The 26,047-nt window shown below is 45.0% G+C and overlaps 1 protein-coding gene across 1 annotated transcript; it reads left to right on the top strand.

Annotated features, from left to right (window-relative positions):
* On the top strand, positions 1-26,047 carry UGT3A2 (UDP glycosyltransferase family 3 member A2). The gene is made up of 7 exons (XM_075543007.1): positions 1-241; positions 1,638-1,739; positions 10,098-10,212; positions 13,926-14,457; positions 20,319-20,550; positions 21,969-22,188; positions 24,557-26,047. The coding sequence occupies exons 1-7, from the start codon at positions 148-150 to the stop codon at positions 24,831-24,833; spliced, it is 1,572 nt and encodes a 523-aa protein (XP_075399122.1). The 5' UTR covers positions 1-147; the 3' UTR covers positions 24,834-26,047.

Below are 26,047 nucleotides of genomic sequence, written 5' to 3'. Positions count from 1 at the left end.
GCGGGGCAGAAGCGGCCGAAGGGCGAGAGGGCCTGACCCCCAATCCGCCCCGTCTGAGCTCGCAGCCCGCGGTTCCCGCGCGGCTCCCCAGCTCCGCTCGGGGGCCCAGAGGGCGCCCAGGATCGGGGTGCAGCGCTCGGCGGGAGCATGGCTGTGTCGCGCGCGGGGCTTCTCCTCTGCCTCCTGGGGACCGGGGCCCTGCTGTCAGAGGCCGCCCAAATTCTGACCGTGTCTTTAGTGGGTGAGTTCTGACTCCCGGGATCCCGCGCAAGGATGCAGGGACCCAGCCTCCCAGGCTGGGCAGATGGCCGGGCAGGACGAGCGAAAGGGGTCGCTCTGGGGTCAGGAGGGGACAGTACTCTCCCTTCTCCGGGTGCTGGAAGCTGGAGAGCCCATCCTGCGCAGGACCTAGCAGACTTCGGGGTACATCCCACACCAGTTTGTTCCCCAAGACCACCTTCCTCACAACTTCCACTATCTCTTTTAAAGTGGGGATGTCTTTCTTTGAAAATCACGGATCAAATCTTAAAAAGTAAAATCCTTCGAAAACTCCACGAATAATCTTCTCTCCCTCCTCTTAGTCTCAATAGGAGTGAAGGAAAAGCCCCCCCCCCCCCCGACCTCCTGGGAGTTCGCTGTGGCCCTGCCTCAGATGACAAGGGAGGGGGGAGTTCCTCTTGCCTCTAGTGTAGTCTAGACCCTTGCTCACTAAGACCCACTGGGGACACTATACCCATAGCACCCAACTCTTCGATGGCTGAAAATGAGCAGCAGGAGCAGGTCGTGTGAGGTGCAGGGGGACTTGTACAGACAGCCAGCGCTACCCAAGGACACACGACCTCCAGAGTAAAACCTGTTCCAACAGCGGTAGAGTCACCAGGCCCTTCAGCTTCCCGCTCTGAGCAGGTGCGATTTCCTGATCTGGCTTCCTGGGTTTCTGAGTCCTCAGATTCCCTCCCTCAAAGGAGGCATCTCTTCTCTGTCCTTAGGATCCTGAGATTGCCCTATGCGCAGTGCTTCGCAGCTTCTCCAGGAAATTCTATCCAGCCGACTGGCCCCACAGCTACCCTGTGAGGTTCTAATACTAATACTAGGTTGGGCAAAGTTCAGGTTCAAATTGAGAAACTTCCTGCCAAATTACTGTTGGACTGCAAGGATTTGGGCTCAAAGTCTTGACTCCACCCCCTTTCTCCTGTGTCTTGGGCTCACTTTGTGGTTCCCATATTCCTGGCCAGAGAGGGTCTCAGAAATGGCTCTGATTGTCTATTAAGGAACATTCGCAGGAACAGCACCATGCCAAAATTTCCACCGTGCAGCTATTTCTTTGGCATATGGTGCTTCCATGAGGCATGGCACCCCACCCTCTTTCTACACCCTTCCCCCCAATCCCTGGCTGAGGAACTCCTTATCCAGGTCTAGACACACAGACATTGGGTCCCAGGACAGAGCTTTTTCAACAGAGGATAGATTGAAACAGCATGGATTTAGGAAGCCAGCCTCTGAGTGTCTGGGTGGAGACAGTTACCTAAGGGAGATGGGGTGACCGATGAAGCTTTTATTCATCCGCTCACTACTCCGTTTCTTGGTTTTACCACTCTTCATCTCCTGGGTTCTCAAGTTGTACATTGTTTTCCTAGGGGGAAGCCATTATCTCCTGATGGATCAAGTGTCTCAAATTCTTCTAGATCATGGTCATAATGTGACCATGTTGCAACAGGAAGGAATGTCTTTGATTTCAGGTATGTATGTTTTTCTTACTAATTCCAGGCTTACTTGATCTTATATCAGGTAACAAGCATCAAACACTCCCATTTTGGTTTTTGCTGCCATTTTAGGCTGTGAGAATGAAAAAAGCGCTGTGTGTGTGTGTGTGTGTGAAGAAATAGGTAGTTTTATAAGGTTCTGTCGACGTGACTTCACACTCCACATCGCCTTATTTCTCCCGGTTACATGGATGCCAAATCTATCTCAGGCGACTTCCCACACATTATTTTGGGTCACTTTGCTCACTGCCACTTCATTTTGTGAGACTCAAACATACCAACGATCATGAAGATGGCCCAGGATCACATGACGGCCTGAATCCGTGCCAACTCAATGGTAACGAGCAACAACAGCATGGCTTTAAAAATCTACCGAATGTAGGTGTTCCGTTAGGAATGTAACATTCCTAATATGTAAGCATCAGGTCTCTCCCTGTCTCATAGAATACTTTCCCTCATGTTATGAGACCTGATTTAAGAAAGTTCGCTTCTATATCCTTATTTTCTGCAGCTAAATTCCTAATTGCTCGTTGAACAGTTCTTGACATTCCAGTGATTGTCTGTGTGAGTTTGGATGCAGTTGTGTGAGTTTGTATGTATATTAGAAGTTATTTTTTAAGTGTTATTGGCACCCACTCCACACATATCAGACAATTGAATCATTCAATCGTATTAGGAAGAGCTGTGCATTCATCCCCATCAATTTCAGAACACGAATATGTCATGCAGTCCCCCTACCTCCTGCCTTCTGAACTCCTGTTATTTGGAAGTCAGTGATATATTCTATACTTTCTAGAGTTTATATAATTGATCCATGTTATTTTGTGTAGGTATATAGTTCGTTCCTGTTTATTGTTCATTAGTAATGGGTCCACAGGTGACAAGAAAGGTTTTGTGCTTACTGATAACCTATAGGTTCACAATTCAAGACCACCCAGTGGAAACTCACAGGGAGTCACTGAGTCAGCAGTGACTCGATGATTTCTTTACTTTGATATGTCCTTGTTATCCTAATTGATAACATCTGCATGGGAAAACCTCATTTCCCTCCAAAAAAGGTCACATTCCCAAGTACAGACACTGTGATTTCAACATATTTGGGGTGGTGGTGGGATTGAGGAAGAGGATACAATCTTTCACATATTGATATACCATTAGACAGACAGATAGACTCCACCACATATTGATATACCATTAGAAAGATAGATAGAAGCCATCACATATAGATACACCATTGTTGTTGTTCGGTGCTATTGGTCGGGTTCCAACTCATAGTCACTCAATGCAAGCAGAATGAAACACTGCCCCGCCCTGTCCCATCCTCGCACTTGCTCTTGTTTGAGTCCATTGTTGCAGCGTCTGTGTCAACTCTTTCTGTCAAGGACCTTCTTTTTTTTTTTTTCTGCCTCTCTACTTTTCCAAACAGGATGTCCTTTTCCAGGGACTGGTCTCTCCTGATAACATATCCACGTGTGTGAGTTGAAGCCTCATCTTCAAGTCCAAGAAGCACTCGCACCCTGGCTGTGCTTCCAAGACACATTTGTTCATTCTCAGGCAATGTGTTACTTGCAGTATTCTACGCCAGCACCGTAATTCAAATGCATCCACCCTTCTTTGGTCTTCTTTATTCAATGTCCAACTTTCAAGTGAATATGATGCAATGGACGGTACTATAAATTGGATCGGGCACACCTTAGTCCTCAAAATAACATCCTCGCTTCAAAGATTGTGCAGGAAATTTGCCCAAAGTGGTGATGTTAGATTTCTTGACTACTGCTTCCCAGCAAAATGAAATTGTTGATAACCTCAATCTTTTCTTCATTTACCATGATGTCACCTATTGGTCCAGTTGTGAGAATTTAGGGGTTTTTACATTGAATTGTAATCCATATTGATCATCAGCCAGTAATTCTTGATCATCAGCCAGTGCCTCCTGTTTGCTTTTGGCAAGTGGATCCACTAGCGTGTGCTTATCCAGTTGTCTTCTGATGATGCTTAGGTTGCTGACAGCTCTTGGCTCATCCAAATCAAGCTGCTATGAAAATTTATACTTAAACCTCGATGTGCACATGATGTAGGTTTTGAGATTGCTAGTGATAGCCACATAGAAGAAAAAAGGTTCTGCCATTGTCTACTACTATTATGTACCACTACTATCATAACAAGAGACTATGTGGGGAGGGACGTGCAGCTAAATAGGGGAAAGAATGACTTAAAAGAGGAGGGGAGGGAGGTGATGGGATTTTTATGGTAGTGGGTGAGGGTACCATGAGGGTTCCCCAAAGTGCTTGGAACCTCTTACTGGCACCAAATGAGGGAGTAACTTTTCCTCCATTGACCAGACGTGGGGAAGAGGAAGGGAGAGGAGTGGACTGTCACAAAGGGAGCCAGACTCTTAATGTTCTCCCCCAAGGCTCGAGAGATGACTGGTAGTGATGATCTGGTTTCTTTGTTTTTATTGGATTTGAACTTATTTAAGCAAGTCATTATGGTACTTGGTGAGACCTATAGCCTAAAGCCAATAAGAGAATAAATATTTTCATTGACCATTTTATTAAAAAGCCCAAGATTATATACACCAAAGTGTAAAATTTGTGTCTGGTCACTATTCTGCATGTCCAGGTGCCTGAAAGGAAAGGGTGTCTTGCTGAGACTTTATTATGCTTCTAGCAGGTGGAGGGACATGTGTTCTCTCTCTCTCTCTCTCTCTCTCTCTCTCTCTCTCTCTCTCTCTCTCTCTCTCTCTCTCTCTCTCTCTCTCTCTCTCTCTCTTTCTCCTTCTTCCCTCCTACCCTCTTTGGAAGTTACTGGGTTTACTATGGCATGACAAGACTCTCTAAACTGCTCAGATTTAAAATGGTCTTTCTTCAGAGAGTTCCAAATCGGTATCTTCAGGGTGAGGGGTTTCCTCCAAGGCCACGAGTGCATTTCTCTATAGTCACGAAGACATTTGCCACCTGCCTCTTTTGGGCCTCATCCCTCGATGCCACATCACATGTGTGCTCTTGCCTCCTGATGGTGGGGCTGTTGCTTGGATAATTAGTCAGCGCTTATGCTAAAATGGAAACAGAATTCAACTGGAGATAGATAGGTAAACCTTGGCCAAGATGCATGACTTAGAACCATTTTATTTATTTCCATGTGGTTTTTATTTTTAAACCATCACTTTATTTGGGGGCTCATACAACTCTTATCACAACCCATATATCCATCCATTGTGTCAAGCACTTTTGTACATTTGTTGCCATCATCATTCTCAAAACATTTGCTTTCTACTTGAGCCCTTGATATCAGCTCCTCATTTACCTCCTCTCCCCTCCCCCTCCCTCATGAACCCTTGATAATTTATAAATTATTATTTTGTCATATCTTACGCTGTCCGACATCTCCCTTCACTCACTTTTCTGTGTCGTTCCCACAGGGAGGAGGTTATGTGCAATCTGTTCCCCCTTTGTACCCCACCTTCCCTCCACCCTTCTGGTATCAACTCTCTCACCACTGGTCCTAAGGGATCAACTATGCTGGATTCCCTGTGTTTCCAGTTCCTATGTGTACCAGTGTGAGGGAGTTTATTAAAGACTCCGCATGGTTTTTAATGGGGGTGATCTTTCAGAAGTAGATCGCCAGGTCTTTCTTCCAGGGCACCTCTGGGTGGATTCGAACCCTGCAACCTTTCCATTAGTAGCTGAGGGCTCAAACGTTTGTGCCCACCCAGAGACAGCCCACAAAATCCTATGAGAGAGAGCTCTGACTGTCCCTGCCGGCCAAGGTCACCCAGCTGGTTCCCGCAGCCTGGCTCCAAAGGCAGCTCTCTGCAGTTGATGGCTTGGCTTTGTTCTCTAGTGTTGAGGCAGCTGAAATGCCCCCGTGTGGGTGCTTTGAACAAACAGAAATCGATGTGCTCACTGTTTGGGAGACCAGAAGTCTGAATTCAGGGGGCAGGTGCAAATGAAAGCTTGCTTTCTTGGTCAGCTCTGGAGGCAAGTCCCTACCATCAGTATTTCCGTGGGTCTCAGAAGGAGCCCAGTGGCGTAGGAGTGGTTACACATTGGGCCGCTGACCTCCAAGTTCAGCAGTTCGAAACCACCAGCCGCTCCTCTGGAGTAAGAGGAGGTTTTCTACTCCCGGAAAGAATTATAGCTTAGAACCGTTTTAAAGAGCCATGATCTCATACTCCTGTCTCTAAATTCCAGTGATTGAAACGTCTGAGTTAATTTGGTTAAATATTTGACAAATGGAGCCCTAGGATTGGCCCTAAACCAGTTCAAAGTGCAAGATTGCAAGCAGACAGTAACTAAACATCCATGCTCACCAGTGAACTCGCAAATGGTCTTGTGGTTGCCCTTGGCTGTGGGGTCAACCCTTCACCCCAAATTTCCTGGTACTGATGTTGAAGCCCTCTTGGTGATGGGTACACATTATATAAATGTTTATATATAAATGTATACTCAAAAAAATAAATAAATGTATACTCATATATTTATAAACATCAATACATACAAATATATATATATGAATAGGAATATGCAAACCATTGTTGTTAGTTGAATCCAACTCACAGTGACCCTGTAGGGCAGAGTAGAACAACCCCACGGCATTTCCAAGGCTATACAATGTCATGGACATAGACTGTCACATCTTTCGCCCGCAGAGAACCTGGTGGGCTCAACTTTCTGACCATTCCTTTAGCAGCTGAGCACTTTAAAAGCTGCGCCCAGGGCTCCCTGAACTGTCACACAATGAGGCTTTTTGGAACTGCAGAATAGGCTCCAAAGAACTCCGAAGAAGGAATGACTGATTGAGCTTTTTGTTTTGTTTTGTTTCATTTGAGGTTCTGGCTTGGGCAAGCGTGAGGTTTCCCCTAGCTCAGTGGTTCTCAACCTGTGGGTCGAGATCCCTTTGGGGGTCGAACGACCTTTTCACAGGGGTCACCAGATTCATAACAGTAGCAAAATGACAGTTATGAAGTAGCAACGAAAATAATTTGATGGTTGGGGTGGGGTCACCATGACATGAGGAACTGTATGTGTTAAAGGGTCGCGGCATGAGGAAGGTTGAGAACCACTGCTGGACCTCGGTTGGCATGACATGAAAGTCCACCAGCAGCAAGAGAGGGAGCAGGTGGGCTTTATTTTTTTTAATCATTTTATTAGGGGATCATACAACTCCTATCACAATCCACACATACATCAATTGTGTAAAGCACATTTGTACATTCATTGCCCTCATCATTCTCAAAACATTTGCTCTCCACATAAGCCCCTGGCATCAGTTCCTCATTGTTTACCCTCCCTCCCCACATCCCCTTCCCTCATGAACCCTTGCTAATTTATAAATTATTATTCTGTCATATCTTGCCCTGTCTGACGTCTCCCTTCACCCACTTTTCTGTTATTTGTCACCAAGAGGAGGTCACATGTAGATCCTTGTAATAGGTTTTCCCTTTCCAACCCATCCTTCCTCTACCCTCCCAGTATCACCGCTCACACCACTGGTCTTGAAGGGATCATCTGCCCTGGATTCCCTGTGTTTCCAGTTCCTATCTGTAACAGTGTACATCCTCTGGTCTAGCCAGATTTATAAGGTAGAATTGGGATCATGATATTGGGGGGGGGGGGTTTTGAAGCATTTAGGAATGAGGAAAGTTGTAATTTTCATCGTTGCTACATCACACCCTGACTGGCTCATCTCCCCCGAGACCCTTCTGTAAGGGGATGCCCAGTGGCCTACAAATGGGCTTTGGATCTCACTCTGCACTACCCACCTCATTCACTGTGATATGATTTATTGTTCTGATGATTCCTGATAGCAGGTGAGCTTTCTTACCAGCTTTCTCTGATGAGGCACCGAAAGGGGAGGGGAGGGGAGAATAGCTATCCCCAGTTACACTTAAATGAAGGAGTCTGTTTCACATGGGCAATTGGGGAGTTCCTGGGTGGGGTAAAAGGCTAACACCCTTATTGTTAATCTAATGGTCAGACGTTTAGTACACCCAGAGACACCTTAGAAGAAAGGTCTGTCAACAAAGCTATCACAGAAAACCCAGCAGAGGCTTCAAGCGCTTGTGGGCATGGAAAGTGCATTAAGTAACTCCTCTCCCCTTTCCCACAGCAACCGAGCAGCTAGAATTGGGAAGAGGAGGGGACTGTGACACGAATGACGAATGCCTCCACCACCAGTTGCCTCCTCTGCCAGTGAGACAACTGGATAGTGCCTGGAAACCATTACTGAATATTTTCTTTCTTTTAAAAAATCATTTTATTGGGGGCTCATACAACTCTTATCACAATTCATCCATCCATCCACTGTGTCAAGCACATTTTTACATTCGTTACTCTCATCATTCCCAAAACATTTGCTCTCCACTTAAGCCCTTGGCATCAGCACCTCATTTCCCCCCCCTCCCTCCCTACTCCCCCTCCCTCATGAACCCTTGATAATTTATAAATTATTATTTTGTCACATCTTACACTGTCTGATGCCTCCCTTCACCCACTTTTCTGTTGTCCACCCCCTAGGGAGGAGGTTATATGCAGATCCTTGTAATCGGTTCCCCCTTTCCACCGCACCCCACCCTCCCTCTACCCTCCTGGTGATTCTTAGCACCGGTCCTGAAGGAATCATCTGTCCTGGATTCCCTGTGTTTCCAGTTCCTATCTGTACCAGTGTACATCCTCTGGTCTAACCAAATTTGTTAGGTAGAATTGGGATCATGATAGTGGGTGGGTGGGGGGAGAGGAGGAAGCATTTAGGAACTAGAGGAAAGTTGTATGTTTCATCATTGCTACACTGCACCCTGACTGGCTCTTCTTCTCCCCATGACCCTTCCGTAAGGGGATGTCCCATTACTGAATATTTTCATCAAAGATTCTCCAGAAGAATTTTTATCAAAAGGGGGAAACTACAGAACACACATTGAGAATTTCAGGAGATCCAGACATTCTGGAACTACTCAAACTTTTGACCTAAGGTCATCTTTAAATCCCTTGACGTCTTCTTAAAACTGACCGTAGTTTAGCTTAACAAGCAAAGAATGTCTGCTTGAGCAGTGTGCTCTTTCAGGATGTATTTATATGGGGACAACTGGATCACAGCAACTGGAAAGATGAGATAGGAACTGTAGGGGTGATGAGTTGTGTGTTAACGGGGAGAAACAACTAAAGAAATGAAGTATGCAAATGGCTGCACAGCTCACAGAAGGCAGTCATTGTTGCTGAGTTGTCCCTGCAGAAGCGGTTGAATTGGTGGTTTTTCTTTCTCCAGTTTTTTCTTGTGGGAGTTTACATTTCAGCTGGACTCTTTATACAACAGTGTAGACTACAAATCAACCTCCCCAATAGTTTACCTTCCACTCCCTTCTGACTGTCACTTGACTTGACCCTCTTGAGGATCACTATCTTCTTTTATCCCCAAGTCACACCCGTCTTCTTCCGCCTAGCCCATTGCTGTCCCCCAACCTCGATAGTCTCCAAAGTCTGTTCTCTCTGGTATGAAAGTCTGTATCTGAGATTTGTATAGCTTTTCTCTTATAGCAGTGGTCTCTTATAATAGTTGTTCTTTTGTGATTGACTAATTTCACCCAGCATGATGGATTCCAAGTCTATCCATGTCTTGAGGGCCTTCCTGGTTTCAAGGTTGTCCTCTGCGACGCAGGGTGATCCATTGGGTGTACGTAGAATTGGTGAATGCTGCACTGCCCATGTTCCCCACAACCCAGACAAAACCTGGTCCCCAAAGGAAAGCAAAGCCTAAGCACGATAGTTCAGGGATTCGGTGGCGACTAGTGGTTGTCCTGGGGCAAAGGCCAATCCGGTGTGCTCAGGATGCAGTGGACTAGAATGCTTAATTTAGCTTTTATTGCTTTTTGACCGAGAAAGACTATGTGCACATATCACTTTAAAAAACGTTTTCTAAAATGGAACATTCAAACAGGCTTGTAGTGAAATACAAACTTTACCACTCACTTTGTATCCCACCTTGACAAATGACCTTGAACTGAACTAGTCTTTGTCTTCTCCCCTATGAAGTGTACGCTGCCATGAGTTAAGCTGAATAAAAGCGTTGGGATCACTAGAAGGTTCTCAGTCCATGTTAACAGTTTATATAATGCATGGGGAAGAGAATGTCCTCATGGCATTCGAATATGGTGCAGGTGAGTATTTGAAGAGTAAAAGGTGGATTGTGATAGGCAGATATTGTCAAGTCCTCATCTCTGAACCCCCCCAAAAAGGGGGTGGGGGAAGCACCACCCAAAGACAGAGGGTATTGTTGGAATGAATACAGTTGGGTGTTGTGATGCTATTACATTTTTTTCCTTTATTGGTATTTTCATAGATTTTAAAAAGGGAAACAAACCTTACCAAGTTATCAGTTGGCTTCCACCTGAAAGTTACCAAGAAGAATTTATGAATTATTTCAATTTCTTTGTCGAAGAAGCTTTGAATGACAGGTAATTTTCACCTTATTCCTTGAACCTGAGAGTCATTATTTCAGTAATAAAAGCAAATGGAAGGATCCATGGATGCTTTGAGTGAGGTAAAGCGAAGGATGACATGGATGGATGGATGGATGGATGGATGGACAGACAGTTGAGTATGCAAGTGACAGCCAGTGGAGATTCTGCAGATGCGCTGTTCTTGCCTCTTCCATGATTAGCATGAATGCAATGCTGCCGAAACGGATGCTTTGTTTCCTCTGAGTTTTCTTTGTTAACACGTTTCTTATAATTTTTGTCTCTAATTTCCCAGCACAGAGATGCAAACAGGCACTTTCGATTTTGGTTGGTGGGGTCATCAGAGAATCTCCACCCCCACCCCATTTATTTTTTCCTCTCTTTTTCTCACATTAGGAATTTTGGGGGCCTAGTGAATGAAGTGCTGGGCTGCCAGCCACAAGGCGGGCAGTTCAAGTTCACCAGCTGTTCTGTGTGGGAAAGAGGAGGCCATCTCTCTGGGGAAGATTTGCAGTGATGGCAACCCTAGGGAGAAGTTTGAGTTTGCCTTGAGTCGGAATTAACTCACCGGCAAGGGGGTTTGGTTTTTCCTCACGTTATCTAGTTAGTGACGGAAACACTGCTTTTGAAAAGGTTGAACTTTTGACCACGGCAAGTTCTTGCAAACAACCAAACAATTAGTCTGGTGCACCAAGGAGAAGCCCAGCCAACTCTCTTTTACCTGGACTGCAAAGGAAACTCCATTCCCTTAGACAAAGAAAGGATGCAAATCCCCACCTCTCTTGGATTATCACAGTGTCTGTACACCTTTTGTTTTTTCCCCTGAGGATATTCTACATATTAATGGAATTCCTGGTCCTGTGTGACTTTTTCCATGAAGTCTTCTTCCTCATTCAAGCTGGATGATTACATTTCTTCTTGTCTAAGTCTGAGCTAAATCATTCATGTAACACCTACCGGTAGCTTATATCAGTTTGTGTTGTTAGTTATAGTCTCAAAGTCTCCCAGTTGGATATTTTGGGGGACAGATTACAAGTAACAGTGCCTTCTTAAATTAGATTTTTTATCTATTTACAAATAATTATAACTGGTAAATTACAACCTGAGAATGTATACCACCTTACTGAAATCATCCAAAATATTTGGCAATCACTGAATGTCATGATAAGTTCAATACAAAACTGAGGCCAGTTTCAACCCACTAGGGGACTTGGAAGTGGATTCTGAAGACCAGCGTAATGCCAACAAGTTCTTAGCCTCAGGGTCTTCTCTAACTCGGGTCCCCTAGTGGGGTGGTGTGCTGGTGATGGGGTGTCTGGAGTGGCTCTCTTACTTCTCCGTGCAGACAGATGGCCCTGGGACTTCCTTAGCTTCTGTGCCTGTTTCCTATGTCTAGGGCATCCTCATCGATTTACACCGTTGCTCTAGGAAGAGTATTATTTTCTACGTTGGCAATGATGCCATAAAAAAACAACAACAAACAAACAACAAAGTAGGAACCGCATCTGGCCTCCTGTTTTAGGGAGAACAGAGATGACCATCAGCATCAGCCCAGGACCATTTCCTATGAGATGGACGTCAGACATATGTACACCCACCCGCTTTTTACCCATTCTGAATCCTAACCTTCCCTCTCAAAGCATTCTCTCCACTGCGGTGAGAAATTCATTGCAGTGGCCACGCAGAACTCACAGACAATACCCACTGTTATGGGCCTTATTAGGGAAGTAACAGGTCCCAATTCAGAATCAGAGCTGCTCAGGATCGATTTCTCTGATCAGGACGGCCTCTTCTCAGCAGTGCCTACAGGCATAATTAGACCCTGCAGTCCTTTGGGCTTTGCCCTACTTTCAAAGAGGGTTACAATGCTCTTTTGGCTCTGCTGATGATGCTCAGAGGTACTCCATTCTGCCAGCAAGCCTCGCCCTCCGAGACACTCGGCTTTCTCGCTCTGTGGGCTGAGAGCAGCGCTGCCCGGTCTGCTGCGGCTTCTGCCGCCTTTGCTTCCGCGGTTGCTGCCGTTTCTCTGCCAGTGCTTCCCGCCATCCCTGCTGTCACGGCTCTCGCTTTCCTGGATCGACAAGGTTCAGTGCAGGAAACTTGGGTCCAAAGGACAGGCTCTACTTCTGGCTCTTTCTTTCTTTTTTTTATTTATGAGATTGAATGCATATGATATATCATTCCATATTTTAATCATTTCAAGTAGAATTGTACAATTGCTACCACAATCAGTTTCCAACCATTCGTTTTCTACATGGACTACTTGACATCGTCTCTCTTTTACCCTTGGCACCACCACTGTGCCCCCATCTCCTGAACCCCTTATCCTGCTTGCTGTCCCCATAGGTTCGTCAATCCTGGGTGTCATATACCGAACAGGAGGGCCTCCTTTTCACCTCCGAGAGGGCTCATGTTCAGCCTAGGGGGATGATAAAATGGACCAATCCTCATGTTAGAATTCCATACAACTTATTCGCAGGTTTCCACCCCCATAAGGATGCTCTATACATTGCTCTCCATATTAGCAAGCTATCCAGTCCCCTTGGTCGGCCACATGGACCTCACACTTGCAAAGCCCTATCTAGCCATTGAGTGGGTTTTACAAACTACAGTTAGAAGGGCCGTGAGAAGTAATTCACAGATCACAGGTGGTCTTCGGATAGTTCATACTTGCCCTCTTCTTCTTCATGTATATTATGCAAAACTGCTTCTAGTTTTTTTTCAAATTAGTCTTCAGTTAACTTTCTAATGCTGTTAAATAATGGGAAGATCCCAAGTGGTGCAAATGATGCAGCCCTTGGTGACCAGCCAAAAGGTTGGTGGTTTGACTGCACCAAGCGATGCCCATGTAGAAAGGTCTTCTGGCACTGGACTTCTGAAAACCCACAGCTATTGAAAATCCCCAGGCAACAGTGCTTCTCTGAAACATACGTCGTCCCCATCCGTCAGAATTGATTTTTAAGGTAGGGAAATCATTGCGAACAGCATGATCCCTAAAATGTCCTCAGAGAGAAAAGTCCTCATGAGGAGTCAGGGAAGCTACCCCATCCTCTAATCTAAATATCCTAGCAAGCGCCGTGAGTCATGTTGAACAAAAGAGGAATGCGCTTCAAAGCCAGGATTTTCACTGACCTATTTATTTTCAAATGACTTAACCTCTGAGCATAGGAAGGTGGAAGTCTTGATCTCAGCTGAGAGTTTGGAGTCATAAAGAATCAGCAAAGAGCCTCCTGGGTGAGGAGATCAGTTAAAGGCAGAATACATAAGTGATTTAAAAATAAGGACAATCGCAGGTATGCTTGAGACTCAACTGGCACACAAAGTTTGGCTGAGGAAACAAGACAGGTCACTGGTAACAGTGTCAGCATGTAGTGGAAGCTAACCAGGGCATCACAGAAAGTGTCCAGGAGAAAGAGATCCATGAGGACTACTATGTTGAGAGGCAAATAGAGCAGAAGGCCATCGAGAAATGGATAGGATCTGGATGAGACGTGAAAAGGGAGGGAGGACCGGGGACCATTCTAAGGAGCAGAAACACATAGACCAGGGAGACTGCAAGAGAGGATATTTGTGGGACATTGGTTGAATAAGTGGGCTGGTGCTAGAATGTGTTCTTGCTTCTCTGGAGTTCTTTCTGTCCCCAGGATCATGTATGTATTGTGACATTCATACCTCTCACAAATGTTTACCATTTATTTTCTTTTATACAGATCAACATTTGAACATTTTTTAAAGTTCATGGAAAACCTTGCAATTCAGTGCAATCATTTGCTAAGAAGAAAGGATATCATGGATTCCTTAAAGAATGAGAACTTTGAACTGGTGGTGGTGGAAATTTTTGACTACTGCCCTTTACTGGTAGCCGAGAAGCTTGGCAAACCCTTTGTAGCTCTTCTTCCATCCTCCTTTAACACTGCGGACTTTGGCTTACCCAGCCCCTTGTCTTATGTCCCCATATACTACTCTCTGCTGACGGACCGCATGGACTTCTGGGGACGAGTGAAGAATCTTCTGAAGTTCTTTGATTTTTCTAAGAAGCAATGGCAAATCCGATCTCAGTATGACAACGTCATAAGGGAGCATTTCCCAGAAGACTCGAGACCAGTATTGTTTGATCTTCTACGGAAAGCGGAGTTATGGTTTGTTAACTCTGACTTTGCCTTTGATTTTGCCAGGCCCCTGCTTCCTAATACGGTGTATGTTGGAGGTCTAATGGCCAAAGCCATTAGACCCGTGCCACAAGTAAGTACCACCTTAGTACCCTCCTCGGATTTTATGCCAAGGCCCTCACGGTAGAATGTTGGTGGCTGCCTCTGGCCAGTGGGAATCTAGGCTTGAAGGAGGCAGGCAAGTGAGGTACCTAGGGAAACACCCACTCTCATGGTTACACAGGTCAGCATTGTTGTGTCACCCCAAGACTGGAGGGTGTGTTAGTCTGGGTTGACTAGAGAAACAAATCCAGGGCACTCACATAGGAGCTTTTTGGGTACCATTACAAATCATTTTGGGGGGCTCTTACAGCTCTTATCACAATCCATCCATCCATCCATTGTGACAAGCACATTTGTACGTATGTTGCTATCATCATTTTCAAAACATTTTCTTTCTACTTGAGTCCTTGGTATCAGCTCCTCATTTTTCCCCTCCCTCCCTCACAATCCCTTGATAATTTATAAATTATTATTTCTTCATGTCTTACACTGGCTGATGTCTCTCTTCACCCACTTTTTCTGTTGTCCATCCCCCAGGGAGGAGGTCATATGTAGATCATTGTCATCGGTTCACCCTTCCCCTCTCTTTCCCTTACCCTCCTGGTATTGCTACTCTCATTATTGGTCCTGAGGGGTTTATCTGTCCTGGATTCCCGTGTTTCCAGATCTTATCTGTACCAGTGTACATGCTCTGGTCTAGTCGACTTTGTAAGGTAGAATTGGGATCATGATAGTGGGGGAGGTGGGGAAGAAGCATTAAAGAACTAGAGGAAGTTGTGTGTTCCATTGGTGCTATACTGCATCTCATCTCTTCCTTGTAACCCTGCTGTAAGGGGATGTCCAGTTGCCTTCAGATGGGCTCTGGGACTCCACTTCCCACTCCCCATCATTCACAATGATATGATTTTTTTGTTCTTTGATGCCTGATACCTGATCTTATTTATACCTGGTGATTATATAGGCTGGTGTGCTTCTTCCATGTGAGCTTTGTTGCTTCTCAGCTAGATGGCTGCTTGTTTATCTTCAAGCCTTTTAAACTCCAAATGCTATATCTTTTGACAGCCAGGCACCATCAGCTTTCTTCACATTTGCTTATGCACCCACTTTGTCTTCAGCAATCTTGTCAGGAAGGTGAGCATTGTGGAATTCCAGTTTAATAGAACAAAGTGTTCTTGTGCAGGATACTCATATATGTATAAGAGAGCTTTATATTGTTACAAGAGCAATTTTAAATTGAGAAAACACCCCAGTCCTGTCCAAATCAAGTCCTTAAGTCTGATATTAACCTGTATGTCCAATACCAATAATAAATTCCTCTTCAGACTCATGTAACACATGCAATGATGCTGAATTCAGGAAGATCTCAGGCCAGTGGGTGGAAAGTCTTATGGATCCAGTGGCAGTAGAAACATCTCAGTGCTGGTAGGGGTCTCTACATGGCTCCTCCAAATACAGGGCTGTAGTTCCATCAGCATAACTCCATGTGTTGGTCTGGCCTCTAGTGAGCTATTTATCTTCATCACGCCTTCAAATGAGGTCGTCAAGCTGTGACCTGATTGACAGGCCGAACTCCACCCCCTCACTCTTTTTTTTTTTTTACTTGCTTTAAAAAAAAAAATCTTATTAGGGACTCATACAACTCTTGTCACAATCCATACATACATCAATTGTATAAAGCACATCTGTACATTCTTTGCCCTAATCATTTGCTCTCCACTTAAGCCCTTTGCATCAAGTCCTCATTTTCCCCTCCCTCCTCGCTCCCCCCTACCTCGTGAGCCCTTGATAATTTATAGATTATTATTTTGTCATATCTTGCCCTGTCTGGCATCTCCCTTCACCCCCTTTTATGTTGTCCATCCCCCAGGGAGGAGGTCACATGTAGATCCTTGTAATCGGTTCCCTCTTTCCAGCCCACTCACCCTCTACCCTCCCCGTATCGCTCCTCACACCCCTGGTCCTGAAGGTATCATCCGCCCTGGATTCCCTGTGCCTCCAGCTCCTATCTGCACCAGTGTATATCCTCTGCTCTATCCAGACTTGCAAGGTAGAATTTGGATCATGGTAGTTTGGGGGGAGGAAGCATTTAAGAACTGGAGGAAAGCTGTATTCTTCATCGTTGCTACATCGCACCCTGACTGACTTAGCTCCTCCCCTACACCCCTCTGTGAGATCACCCCTTCACTCTTTTTTTTTTTTACCCCTTCACTCTTAATAGTCTCAAGTTGATGCCAGATTATGTAACTACCACAGAGGGGTATCCTTAAATCATGTGATTTAGACTCTTCTCGTTCCTTATCCTAGTCCTGGCTTTCTGAAATAAGCCATTTCAAAAATGGTCTCTTTGCTAGCACTTTTGTTTTGTTTTGTTTACAATGAGTCCTGTTGGTTACACGTGTGCAGAGCCTCTGGGGAATATTCTCACCTCAGTCACTCCAGCATTCTTCTCTGTGTTCTTTCACGGTCTCCACATGGCCTCTGTGTTTCCCCATTTAGATGTGCAGCTCTCGGTGCCTCATCTGCTCTTTTTGTATCAAAAGTGATTAGGTTTAAGACCCATTGTACGCTGCTATGGTCTCATTACATCACAAAGATAAGCTTATCCCCAAATGGGATCACATCCACAGGCACAGGGGATAGGATTCCAATACCACTTAAAAATAGTTTTATTGGCATATAAATCACATACCATACAATTTAATAATTCAATCACATTAAGAAGAATTATGAAATCATCACCACAATCCATTTCAGAATATTTTCTTCTTTCTCATACTTGCCAACTCCCCATTTCCTCCTCATTTCCCTGCTATGCCCCAGGGAGTTATTAATCCAGTTACTGTCTCTGTTGATTTTCCTAGTCTGTATTTCATGTACAGAAAACCATACAGAACACAGACAGCAACAAGCAAACAAAACCCAACAATAGCAAAATAAAGCTGAGAAAAACCTCAGTCAAAAAGAAAGCAGAAAATATTAAAGATGGAAACAACTTTAAAGTGTGTCAAAAGGGAGCTCAAATGATAAGGTGCTACATTTTAACCTAACTACATTTCCCATAATCGACTTTATAATGTTCTCTGTCTGATAGTAATGATATTCACATGTCTGGACTGGAGTTTTAATCCATGTGGGGACCCTGCAAATGGATTTGGTGTTTACACTGTCATGCATAGCCTTCTGCAAACCAGGTGTTCACAATTTAAGTTCTGATACCATTCCCCCCTTTGGATTTATATTTTATTATTTACAATCCTTAGATTACACAGGCCAGTGTGCTTCTTCCATGTGGACTTAGTTGATGCCTCTCTTAGATGGCTGATTATTTTTGTGACAAGCCTTTAAGACCCAGAAGCTATTCTTTCTGATAGTCAGGTACCATTTGGTTTCTTCAATACACTTTGGTATAGCACCCATATCTTCAGTGACATCTTCATGAGAGTGAGCATCAATCAGGGCCATGTCATAAAAACTAATTTCCTTAGATTGGAGCTAGATTTAAGTGTGAGATCAAAATTTGTTCATCTTTCTATGGTTTATGTATATCTCTGGTTCACTTTAGAGACACCATTGTCATTCTATGATAGAGAACACTGTAAGTCACCTACCTGGACATAAAGCAATTCTATTGATAGTGTCAGTCATATATTCAACAGTATTGATTTTAAAACACTGTTGAGAAAAGGAAACGATACATGCATAGGCCAGCTTGTAGAGATTAAGTACTTAAGTGAACTGCACACTATTTACATGAACATTTGGGATTAGTTATTGAACAAAACTTCCTGTAACACTCATTTGCCAGGGCAGAACCATGCCTACACTATTCATTGATGGTACTCAAAAGCAGAGAGAGCACTAAACTAATAAATAGATGTCGTCCTACGCCACGATCCAATGGGCATCCTCAAAGTCCAATGACCAACCATTACATAACTTTGAGATAACAGTCATCAGCTTCTTCTCACACTAGGCTGTTTGAGCTTTCACTCCAAAGGAATATGTCAGTTCCTTAAATATGTTACAGCTGAGTTTGAGATTAAGCCCAATTCATTCAGTGGGGTTTCCACTTTGAATCCTTCTGCTGTGACCGATGAGAGATGTTGAGTGACACCATAGGATAGTCTAAAGTCACAGTAGTGTATAGCACATGGCCTGCATCACCAAAAGTTGGATGGAAACTAGGTCAAAAGTATCCAATTAGGAACCCAGTACTGGGCTTATTTTCCCCTGGGTTCTATATAAGTATTATTAAACATTCTTTTCCTGATGGGAAAGTTGCTTCTCTAAGTTGATCCACTAACAGAAATTTAATCAATCACCTACTCTAAGACTCACATGCTCCCCCCCACCCCCCATCCCGTTCATCTGGACTTGAAATTCCAGTAAGGTTCGATGATCACTCTTGTAGGAATGTCTGTTGATTTGGAGTGACCTTAGCACAAGATTGTATGGCAATAACTGAATGATCTTCTCCTTGAATCTTGAGAAACGGACCCCACCTGAGGTGAAGTCTCCTCTCTCAAGGTGGTTTTTAAGGTGTACATAGAAATGGGTGATACATGGTTCACGGGCACTAGGAAGCTCTCTACCTTATTGCTGGGTGACTGAATTAGAACTGAGAACAGAAATCTGCCTTTGTCTTGGTGTTTATCTTGAAAGGAGTAGACCGATAAAATATTTTTCCATTCATGATTGGCCAGCTTCCCTCAGCACAGTGGTTTCCAGGTCCATCCATGCCATGAGATATTTCATGGTGTCATTGCTATATTTTAGGGATGCATGGTATTCCATTGTGTGGATATACCAGAGTTCTTGAGCTGGTCATATTGATGGGCAATTGGGCTGTTTCCAGCTTCTGGCTATTGCAAGAAGTGCTGCAATGTACATGGAAGAACATATTTGACCATATCCTGTCTCTTACTTTTGGGGCCATATGCCTGGCAAAGGTATTTATGGGTCATATAGTATTTCTGATCCCAGTTGTTTTAGGTATCACCATATTGCTTCCACAGTGATTTTGCCCAGCATATATATATCTTTAGGGGATCACAGTTCAATCTGTAATCCACGCCCACTGCCATCGAGCTGATTCTGACTCCAAAGGACCCTGTAGATCAGCTTAGAACTGCTCCTTAGGGTTTCTGAGAGTATGGATCATTACAGGGGCTTCCAAGCTCATCTTTCTCCTTTCTGGCCTTTCAGTGAGTAGCTGTGTTAGTCTGGGTAGAAACTCATATGTGTATAAGGGAGAGTTTTATATAAAGGGTAAGTGTACATTAATAAAGCATCTCAACCTAGTCCAGTCCAAGCCTATACGTTGGACATTTACCCATATGCCCGACACCAATCTACAAAGTCCTCCTCAAATTCACAAACCGCACATGATGATGCCAAAAGCAGGAGGGTCCCAGGCCAGTGGGTAGAACGTCTTTGAATCCAGTGGAGGTGTGAGCATCTCAGCGCTGGCAGGGGTCTCCACGCATGTGGCTGCTCGACTACCCAGGGCTGCATCAGGGTAGGTCCATGTGGCTTCTCCTCAGGGATGTGCCACAGTAAATGAGCCTTGCCAGCTGAGGCGAAGAACTAGCTAAGGCAGCCACACTCTGCTTTGACCATCAGAGAACAAGAGACCAGAGGAAACAGAAGGGCATGGCTCGCCAAGCCATTTATCTTTTCCCCCTTCAATGAATCCCACATGTGTTTATTGACCAGGTTGGCAAATAAACCTTAACTAGCACAGTAGCCTAACAATGCTACTAGAGTTCCTTCACATTAGTATTGCGGGTCAGCACTGAAGGAAGTTTGGGTTGAGTAAATAGCCCAACTTTCACTTGGCCTCTAACTTTATTTACTTGCATTCTCTCTCCTTTTTTGGTCACTTCCATCCAGGACTTTGAGAATTTCATAGCCAAGTTTGGAGACTCTGGTTTTATCCTTGTGACCCTGGGCTCCATGATACATAGCTATCAGAGCCAGGATATCCTCAAGGAGATGAACAAGGCCTTTGCTCATCGTCCTGAAGGAGTAATATGGAGATATAAGAGTTCGGAGTGGCCCAAAGATGTGCAATTGGCAGCAAATGTGAAACTTGTGGACTGGGTTCCGCAGAGCGACCTCCTGGGTAAGAGCTTCCCAGATCGGCTTCCCTCTTTTCATGTCCCTATCCTTGGGTTCTTGTCTCTCCACGGGCATTCCCAGCAGTACAGGAAGGCTCTAGAGGACAGGAGAGGTCCAGTCCACTGCAGTCTTGGAAATCAGTCGGTACTCCCATGAGATCAGATGCCTAGTCATCTCACCTTTACTTTTTCTTTGCCATGTTCAATGTTTACAGCCAGAAATGGTTTTCTTTGCTAGGTCCCCTGACCCCACTGCATTCGCATTGAACAAGGCCACTCAAATAAGATCCATGACAACATGTGAACCCCAAGAATACAGTCAGGGTGGGAGACAGCGACAACATGCACATCCTTCTTATATTCTAAGAATTTGGTCCCCCTATTGATGTTGAGCCTTTTGGAAGTGTCACAATATCTGACTGCCAAGCTGAGAAACCTCACTGCTGGTTATTTTGCCCCAAACATTATCTAGTATGTGCTCATCACCCACTCAACTGTTTTTTTTCCCATCCTCTGTGCCCAGGGCTGTTTCTTGGGCACCTCTCACTGCCACAGGCACTGGCTGGATCAGAGACCCTTAACCAAGACAACGGCTCAATGAATTGATGTATTTAAGAAACTCCACAATGTGTTTCACTTGTCTGTGATGTGGGACCCATGCCCCCGTTTCCGACCAGTGCACATGGAGATTCTGATGTAATTTCTGATTAGAAGGTGCAGGTCTGGAGGATGTCTTCATTATCAGCAGTCAATTTTGTTCACTATCAAGAAGGGTGAGACACAAAGATGCAAATGCAGATTAGAGGCTTCTTCCCTGCCTTCTGGGGCTTCTCATAGTATTGAAGAGAAACCTCACACAGACTCTAAAGATGACAATACAGTGTAGGTTCTTTGATTGCAACAAGTGTAGGTTCTTTGATTGCAACATGAATTGCAATGTACGTTAATGTGTCAAGAATTCAGAGAAGATGGAAGTAAGTGGGTAGTGGAGACGGTGAAAAGATGGCAGGGGGTGGGGAGAGAGAGAGAGAGAGAGAGAGAGAGAGAGAGAGAGAGAGAGAGAGAGAGAGAGAGAGAGAGAGAGAGAGAGATATCAGAGATTAGCAAAGCACAGACAGAAGAGAGAAGAAAGGGGTATGGGCAGCTAGTGCCCTTCTCTGAAGCTTTCTTTGAGATATCAGTGGTTCTGGACAAGGGACGGTGGCCATTCAGGAGCAAGTGTTGGGAAGATGTCCATTCAGGAGCAAGTCTTGGAATGTTGTATAGTGGAAGATGTACCCTCAGGGTAGCTCTGGTAAAACCAGTGCCATTGCAATGGTCCCACCACACCTTGAGAGTCCTTTGGCATTTTCTTCTACCCTTGCTCTACCACCTGGGACTATGGAGATTTTCACTTTGAACCCTTCTGTTTTCTCGGAGACAGCTCATCCTAGCATCCGTCTTTTTGTCACCCACGGTGGGCAGAATAGCATCATGGAAGCCATCCAACATGGTGTGCCCATGGTGGGGATTCCACTCTTTGGAGACCAGCCTGAAAACTTGCTCCGAGTCGAAGTCAAACACTTTGGCGTTACTATTTCATTAAAGCAGCTCAAGGCAGAAACGTTCGCTCTCAAGATGAAACAAGTCATAGAGGACAAGAGGTATGCAACTGTCTGGGATCGTGGCCATTTCAGCCAAAGGAAGCATTGTTTTGTATAAGGCTGTGTGGCCCCCTTGTTAATAGAGCTGAAACTTCTCTGGCATGGAATGAGAATAATCAGTGTGTTAGTCTGGGTAGACTAGAGAAACTAAAATTGTAGACACTCATATGTGTATAAGAAAGAGCTTTATATACAAGAGCAGGTGAACACTGAGAAAACATCCCAGCCCAGTCCAGATCAAGTCCATAATTCTGGTATTAGCCCATATATCTGATGCCAATCTATAAATTCCTCGTCACACTCAGGAAACACATGCAATGATGCCTAATGCAGGACGATCACAGGCCAGTGGGTGGAAAGTCTTGTGGATCCAGTGGCAATGTGAGCATCTCAGCGCTGGCAGAGTTCTGCATGTGGCTTCTCCAGCTCCAAGGCTCTGGCTGCCACCAGCCTGTCTCCATGTGACTTGTTAACAAGAATGTCTCATGGGGAGTGAGCATGTGTCCCACCTCCAGCGAGCTATTTATCTCCTCAGTGCCTCCAAATGAGGTCATCAAGCTGTGACCTGATTGACAGGCTAAACTCCACCCCTTCACTCATCTGTCTCAGATTGACAACAGATTATGTAACTACCACACTCAGGCATGCTAAGAGCTGACCTGTTTCCTCTGAGACCAAGGCTAGAACAATGTAGCCTGGATGCTAAAAATGATTTTATTATATTTTTTACCTTAAGAATTGTGAGGGACATGATAATTTTACAGAGATCATTGATAAATCATGAAAACAGTTCCATTCCTATAAAAATATACTGAGACACAAATTGACTTTTGCGTTCCCCACATACACCAACATCTTCCTCTCCATTTCTGAGTTGCTGCCCATGCTGTGCTCTAGAACACTCCTTCCCCTCTCTTCCTTTGCCTGGCTCTTGACATTCTGGTCCACCTTCATGCCACCCTCTCAGAGAGACCTCTGCCTACATGGTTAGTCAGCTCCCTCACCCACCCTAATTATATTATTTCCCTCTGAACACGATTCCGTTCTGTAATGATCCTGTTGGCCATGTTTTTATATCTGGTCAGTCACCCCATGCTAGAGAGGCAACGCCACAAGAACAAGAGCAGGACAAGTCTCCTGTTTTCCACTGGTTTCCAGAGCCAAGTCTCAGACCTTCCACAGAACTTGGGGTTAATGATTTCTGCTCAGTGAACCTAGGAGAGGGCCAGGTGACCTTCCCCATAATGGCCTATCTGGCGAAGTGGCCCTTCGTGATAAAATTATCACAAAGAAGCGCTGAAAGCACACATCTTCAGCCGCGCATCCTTGCTTACTGAAACGGCTTGGCACATTTTGTGAGGTGCCTTCCAGTTGGTTAGGACTCTTCGTGACCCTGAAGGACAGAGCAGAGCTGCCCCGATGGATTTCAGAGGTGGCAGCACTTTGTGGGAGCAGAAAGTCCTCTTCTTTCTCCCACAGAATGGCTGGTGGATCCGAAGTAGTGCCCGTATCAGCACAGTGCACGGCCCACTATGTCACAAGGGCTCCTTTCCTTTGCACAGAGGGGACAGAACATTAGTTTTCTTGCATGATTGGGAAACAGCTACATGGCTCGGGGTTCTTAGACTGAAAAACATGGGCAAGTCTTAGGCGTCTGCTAACCCCAGGGATTTGGACTATCTTTTCTATCTCACCCGTCACAAATATTCATGTTCTGAGGAATGGATGCCTAGCATTCGCTAGGTTCTCAGGGGAAAGCATCCCCAATACCAAGAAGTGCTTCCCCTGGTATAAGAGTCATTCTGGTCTAGAATCTTTCCCAGTTTGCCACACCCAGACTGACTATACAATTTGTGTGTCTGGATGCCAAGGAAACTTTGAGGTTTCTTGTATACGATGTATTAGGAATTTCAAGCTGGAGAGTACAGAGAAGAAATAAACCAAGTAGTGGGTCCTTCCCAGGGATGGACTCGGTGGGGGAACAATCCTACACCCATGCAACTGCCCTGTCTCTGAACGCTCCGAGGGTGCAGGCCTTCCCGAGGGCCCGTCAGTCCAGAATCACTTTTCTCATGTAGTCCAGAGCCTTGACTCTCATGTTTGATAACACAATAATTCCACCACATGTAGTTCTCCAGGTCTACCCTTAGCACCCTTGGGGGAAGCATTAGTTGAATGAACTTACACCATTCTCATAGTCCAACACTATGTGTGTACCTCTGTGTGTATATTTGTTATTGGGTTTTCCAAGGACTCAGACAAACAGGCACAGCCAGATCAACACCTCTTCTTCGAAACTCCCTCTTCTGTGCATCTGGAGGAGAAATGCATCTCCTGCAAGTCATGGTACCTCTGTCTCTGCCAACAGGTACAAGTCGGCAGCCATGGCCGCCAGCGTCATCAGACGCTCCCACCCGCTGAGCCCCTCCCAGAGGCTGGTGGGCTGGATCAACCACATCCTGCAGACAGGGGATGGGGCACATCTCAAGCCCTTTGCTTTCCAGCAGCCTTGGTATGAGCAGTACCTGCTGGATGTCTTCTTGTTCCTGCTGGGGGTCGCTCTGGGCTCCATGTGGCTCTGTGGGAAGTTGCTGCGCGTGATGGCCAGGTGGCTGCGTGGGTCCCAGAAGCTGAAACAGATGTGATAGGAGATGCCCGGGTTGGCTGTGCAGGGGACTCACAAGCCACCCGCAGGGTTCTCCTGACTCCTCTATTGGCTGGTGATTCTGCCATTTGCTTCTCAACATTGGCTTCCTCTAGTCTGAGATGCTGAAATGCTCTACTCTCTGGCTTCTCACCTGGCTCTCGGGGCTCTTGTAACTCAGCCAACCCTGCCTTTCTCGTCACTCCCGTGTCCTAGACATGGTTCTCAGGCCATTTCATCTTCCTTATCTAATCTCCTCCATTGCTTTTATTGTTTTTAAATGAAGGTGCATTGCAGCTGAATAAATAATAGACTCAAACTGGAAACTACCAACATGTCTACTAACGAGTGAAGGAGTGCTTTTTAACAATAATAATTAATATCAATGACTGACACATGCAACCACCTGAAGGGTTCTCCAGAGAATTATGCTGAGTAAAAAAACAAAACAAAAACCAAAAGCACTTTCCAAAGGATGTATATTGTATGATAGTATTTCTACAACATTCTTGCACTGACAGAATTATAGAATAAGAAAGCAGAAGGAGGGTCCCAGGGTTTAATGAGTAATTGTGTGATTGAAGTGGATGTTCCCATAAAAAGGTGCAATGAGGGGCCCCAGGGGTGCTGGAAATAGTCTGTCTCCTGACTGGATCAATATCAATATCCCAGCCATGCACGATACTGGCCTGTAGTTCTGTGAGCTGTTACCAAGGGTGAAGAGGGTGGGGATTAGATAAGAGGCACAATGGGATACTTTACATTCTTTCTTACAACTGCTCGTGAAGCTATATTGATCTCACAACGGAGACTTCCATTGAAAAAACATAAAGGCCAAACCTGCTTGCTGTGTTCTCTGGCCCCTTTTCTTGGCCTTGACTGCTCACTGCCTGGGAGGCCTTGCTATTGTTCTCATCTGGAACCCCAGGGTCTCTATTGCTTCTGAGGGCTTCTCTAAATATGGCAAAGGGGTCTGCTGTGTGCCAGCCTCATATGGGAGCAGAACAAGCATTTTCTTCGCAGATTTCCATCACTTTTAATTAAAAATACATACGACTGGATTCCTCATTCGAGACACAAAAGCTAAATCATGAAATAGGGAGCTAAAAACAATGAGTACAAGAAAGAAGGTAACATTCTAAAATTGATTATTGATTGTGGTGATGATTATCCAATGCTTCTTGATGGGCTTGAACTATTGAATTGTATGATATG

Source organism: Tenrec ecaudatus, chromosome 2 (assembly GCF_050624435.1).
Source record: "Tenrec ecaudatus isolate mTenEca1 chromosome 2, mTenEca1.hap1, whole genome shotgun sequence".
Taxonomy (NCBI): domain Eukaryota; kingdom Metazoa; phylum Chordata; class Mammalia; order Afrosoricida; family Tenrecidae; genus Tenrec; species Tenrec ecaudatus.
Note: the sequence above shows the minus strand (reverse complement) of the source record. Positions and strands in the feature narration are given on the sequence as shown.

Coding starts and splice junctions, on each gene's coding strand:
- UGT3A2 (XM_075543007.1), top strand. CDS start 148: ATGGCTGTGTCGCGCGCGGGGCTTCTCCTCTGCCTCCTGGGGACCGGG. Junction 10,213..13,925: donor GAAGAAGCTTTGAATGACAG/GTAATTTTCACC, acceptor TCTTTTATACAG/ATCAACATTTGAACATTTTT. Junction 20,551..21,968: donor TCCGCAGAGCGACCTCCTGG/GTAAGAGCTTCC, acceptor TCTCGGAGACAG/CTCATCCTAGCATCCGTCTT.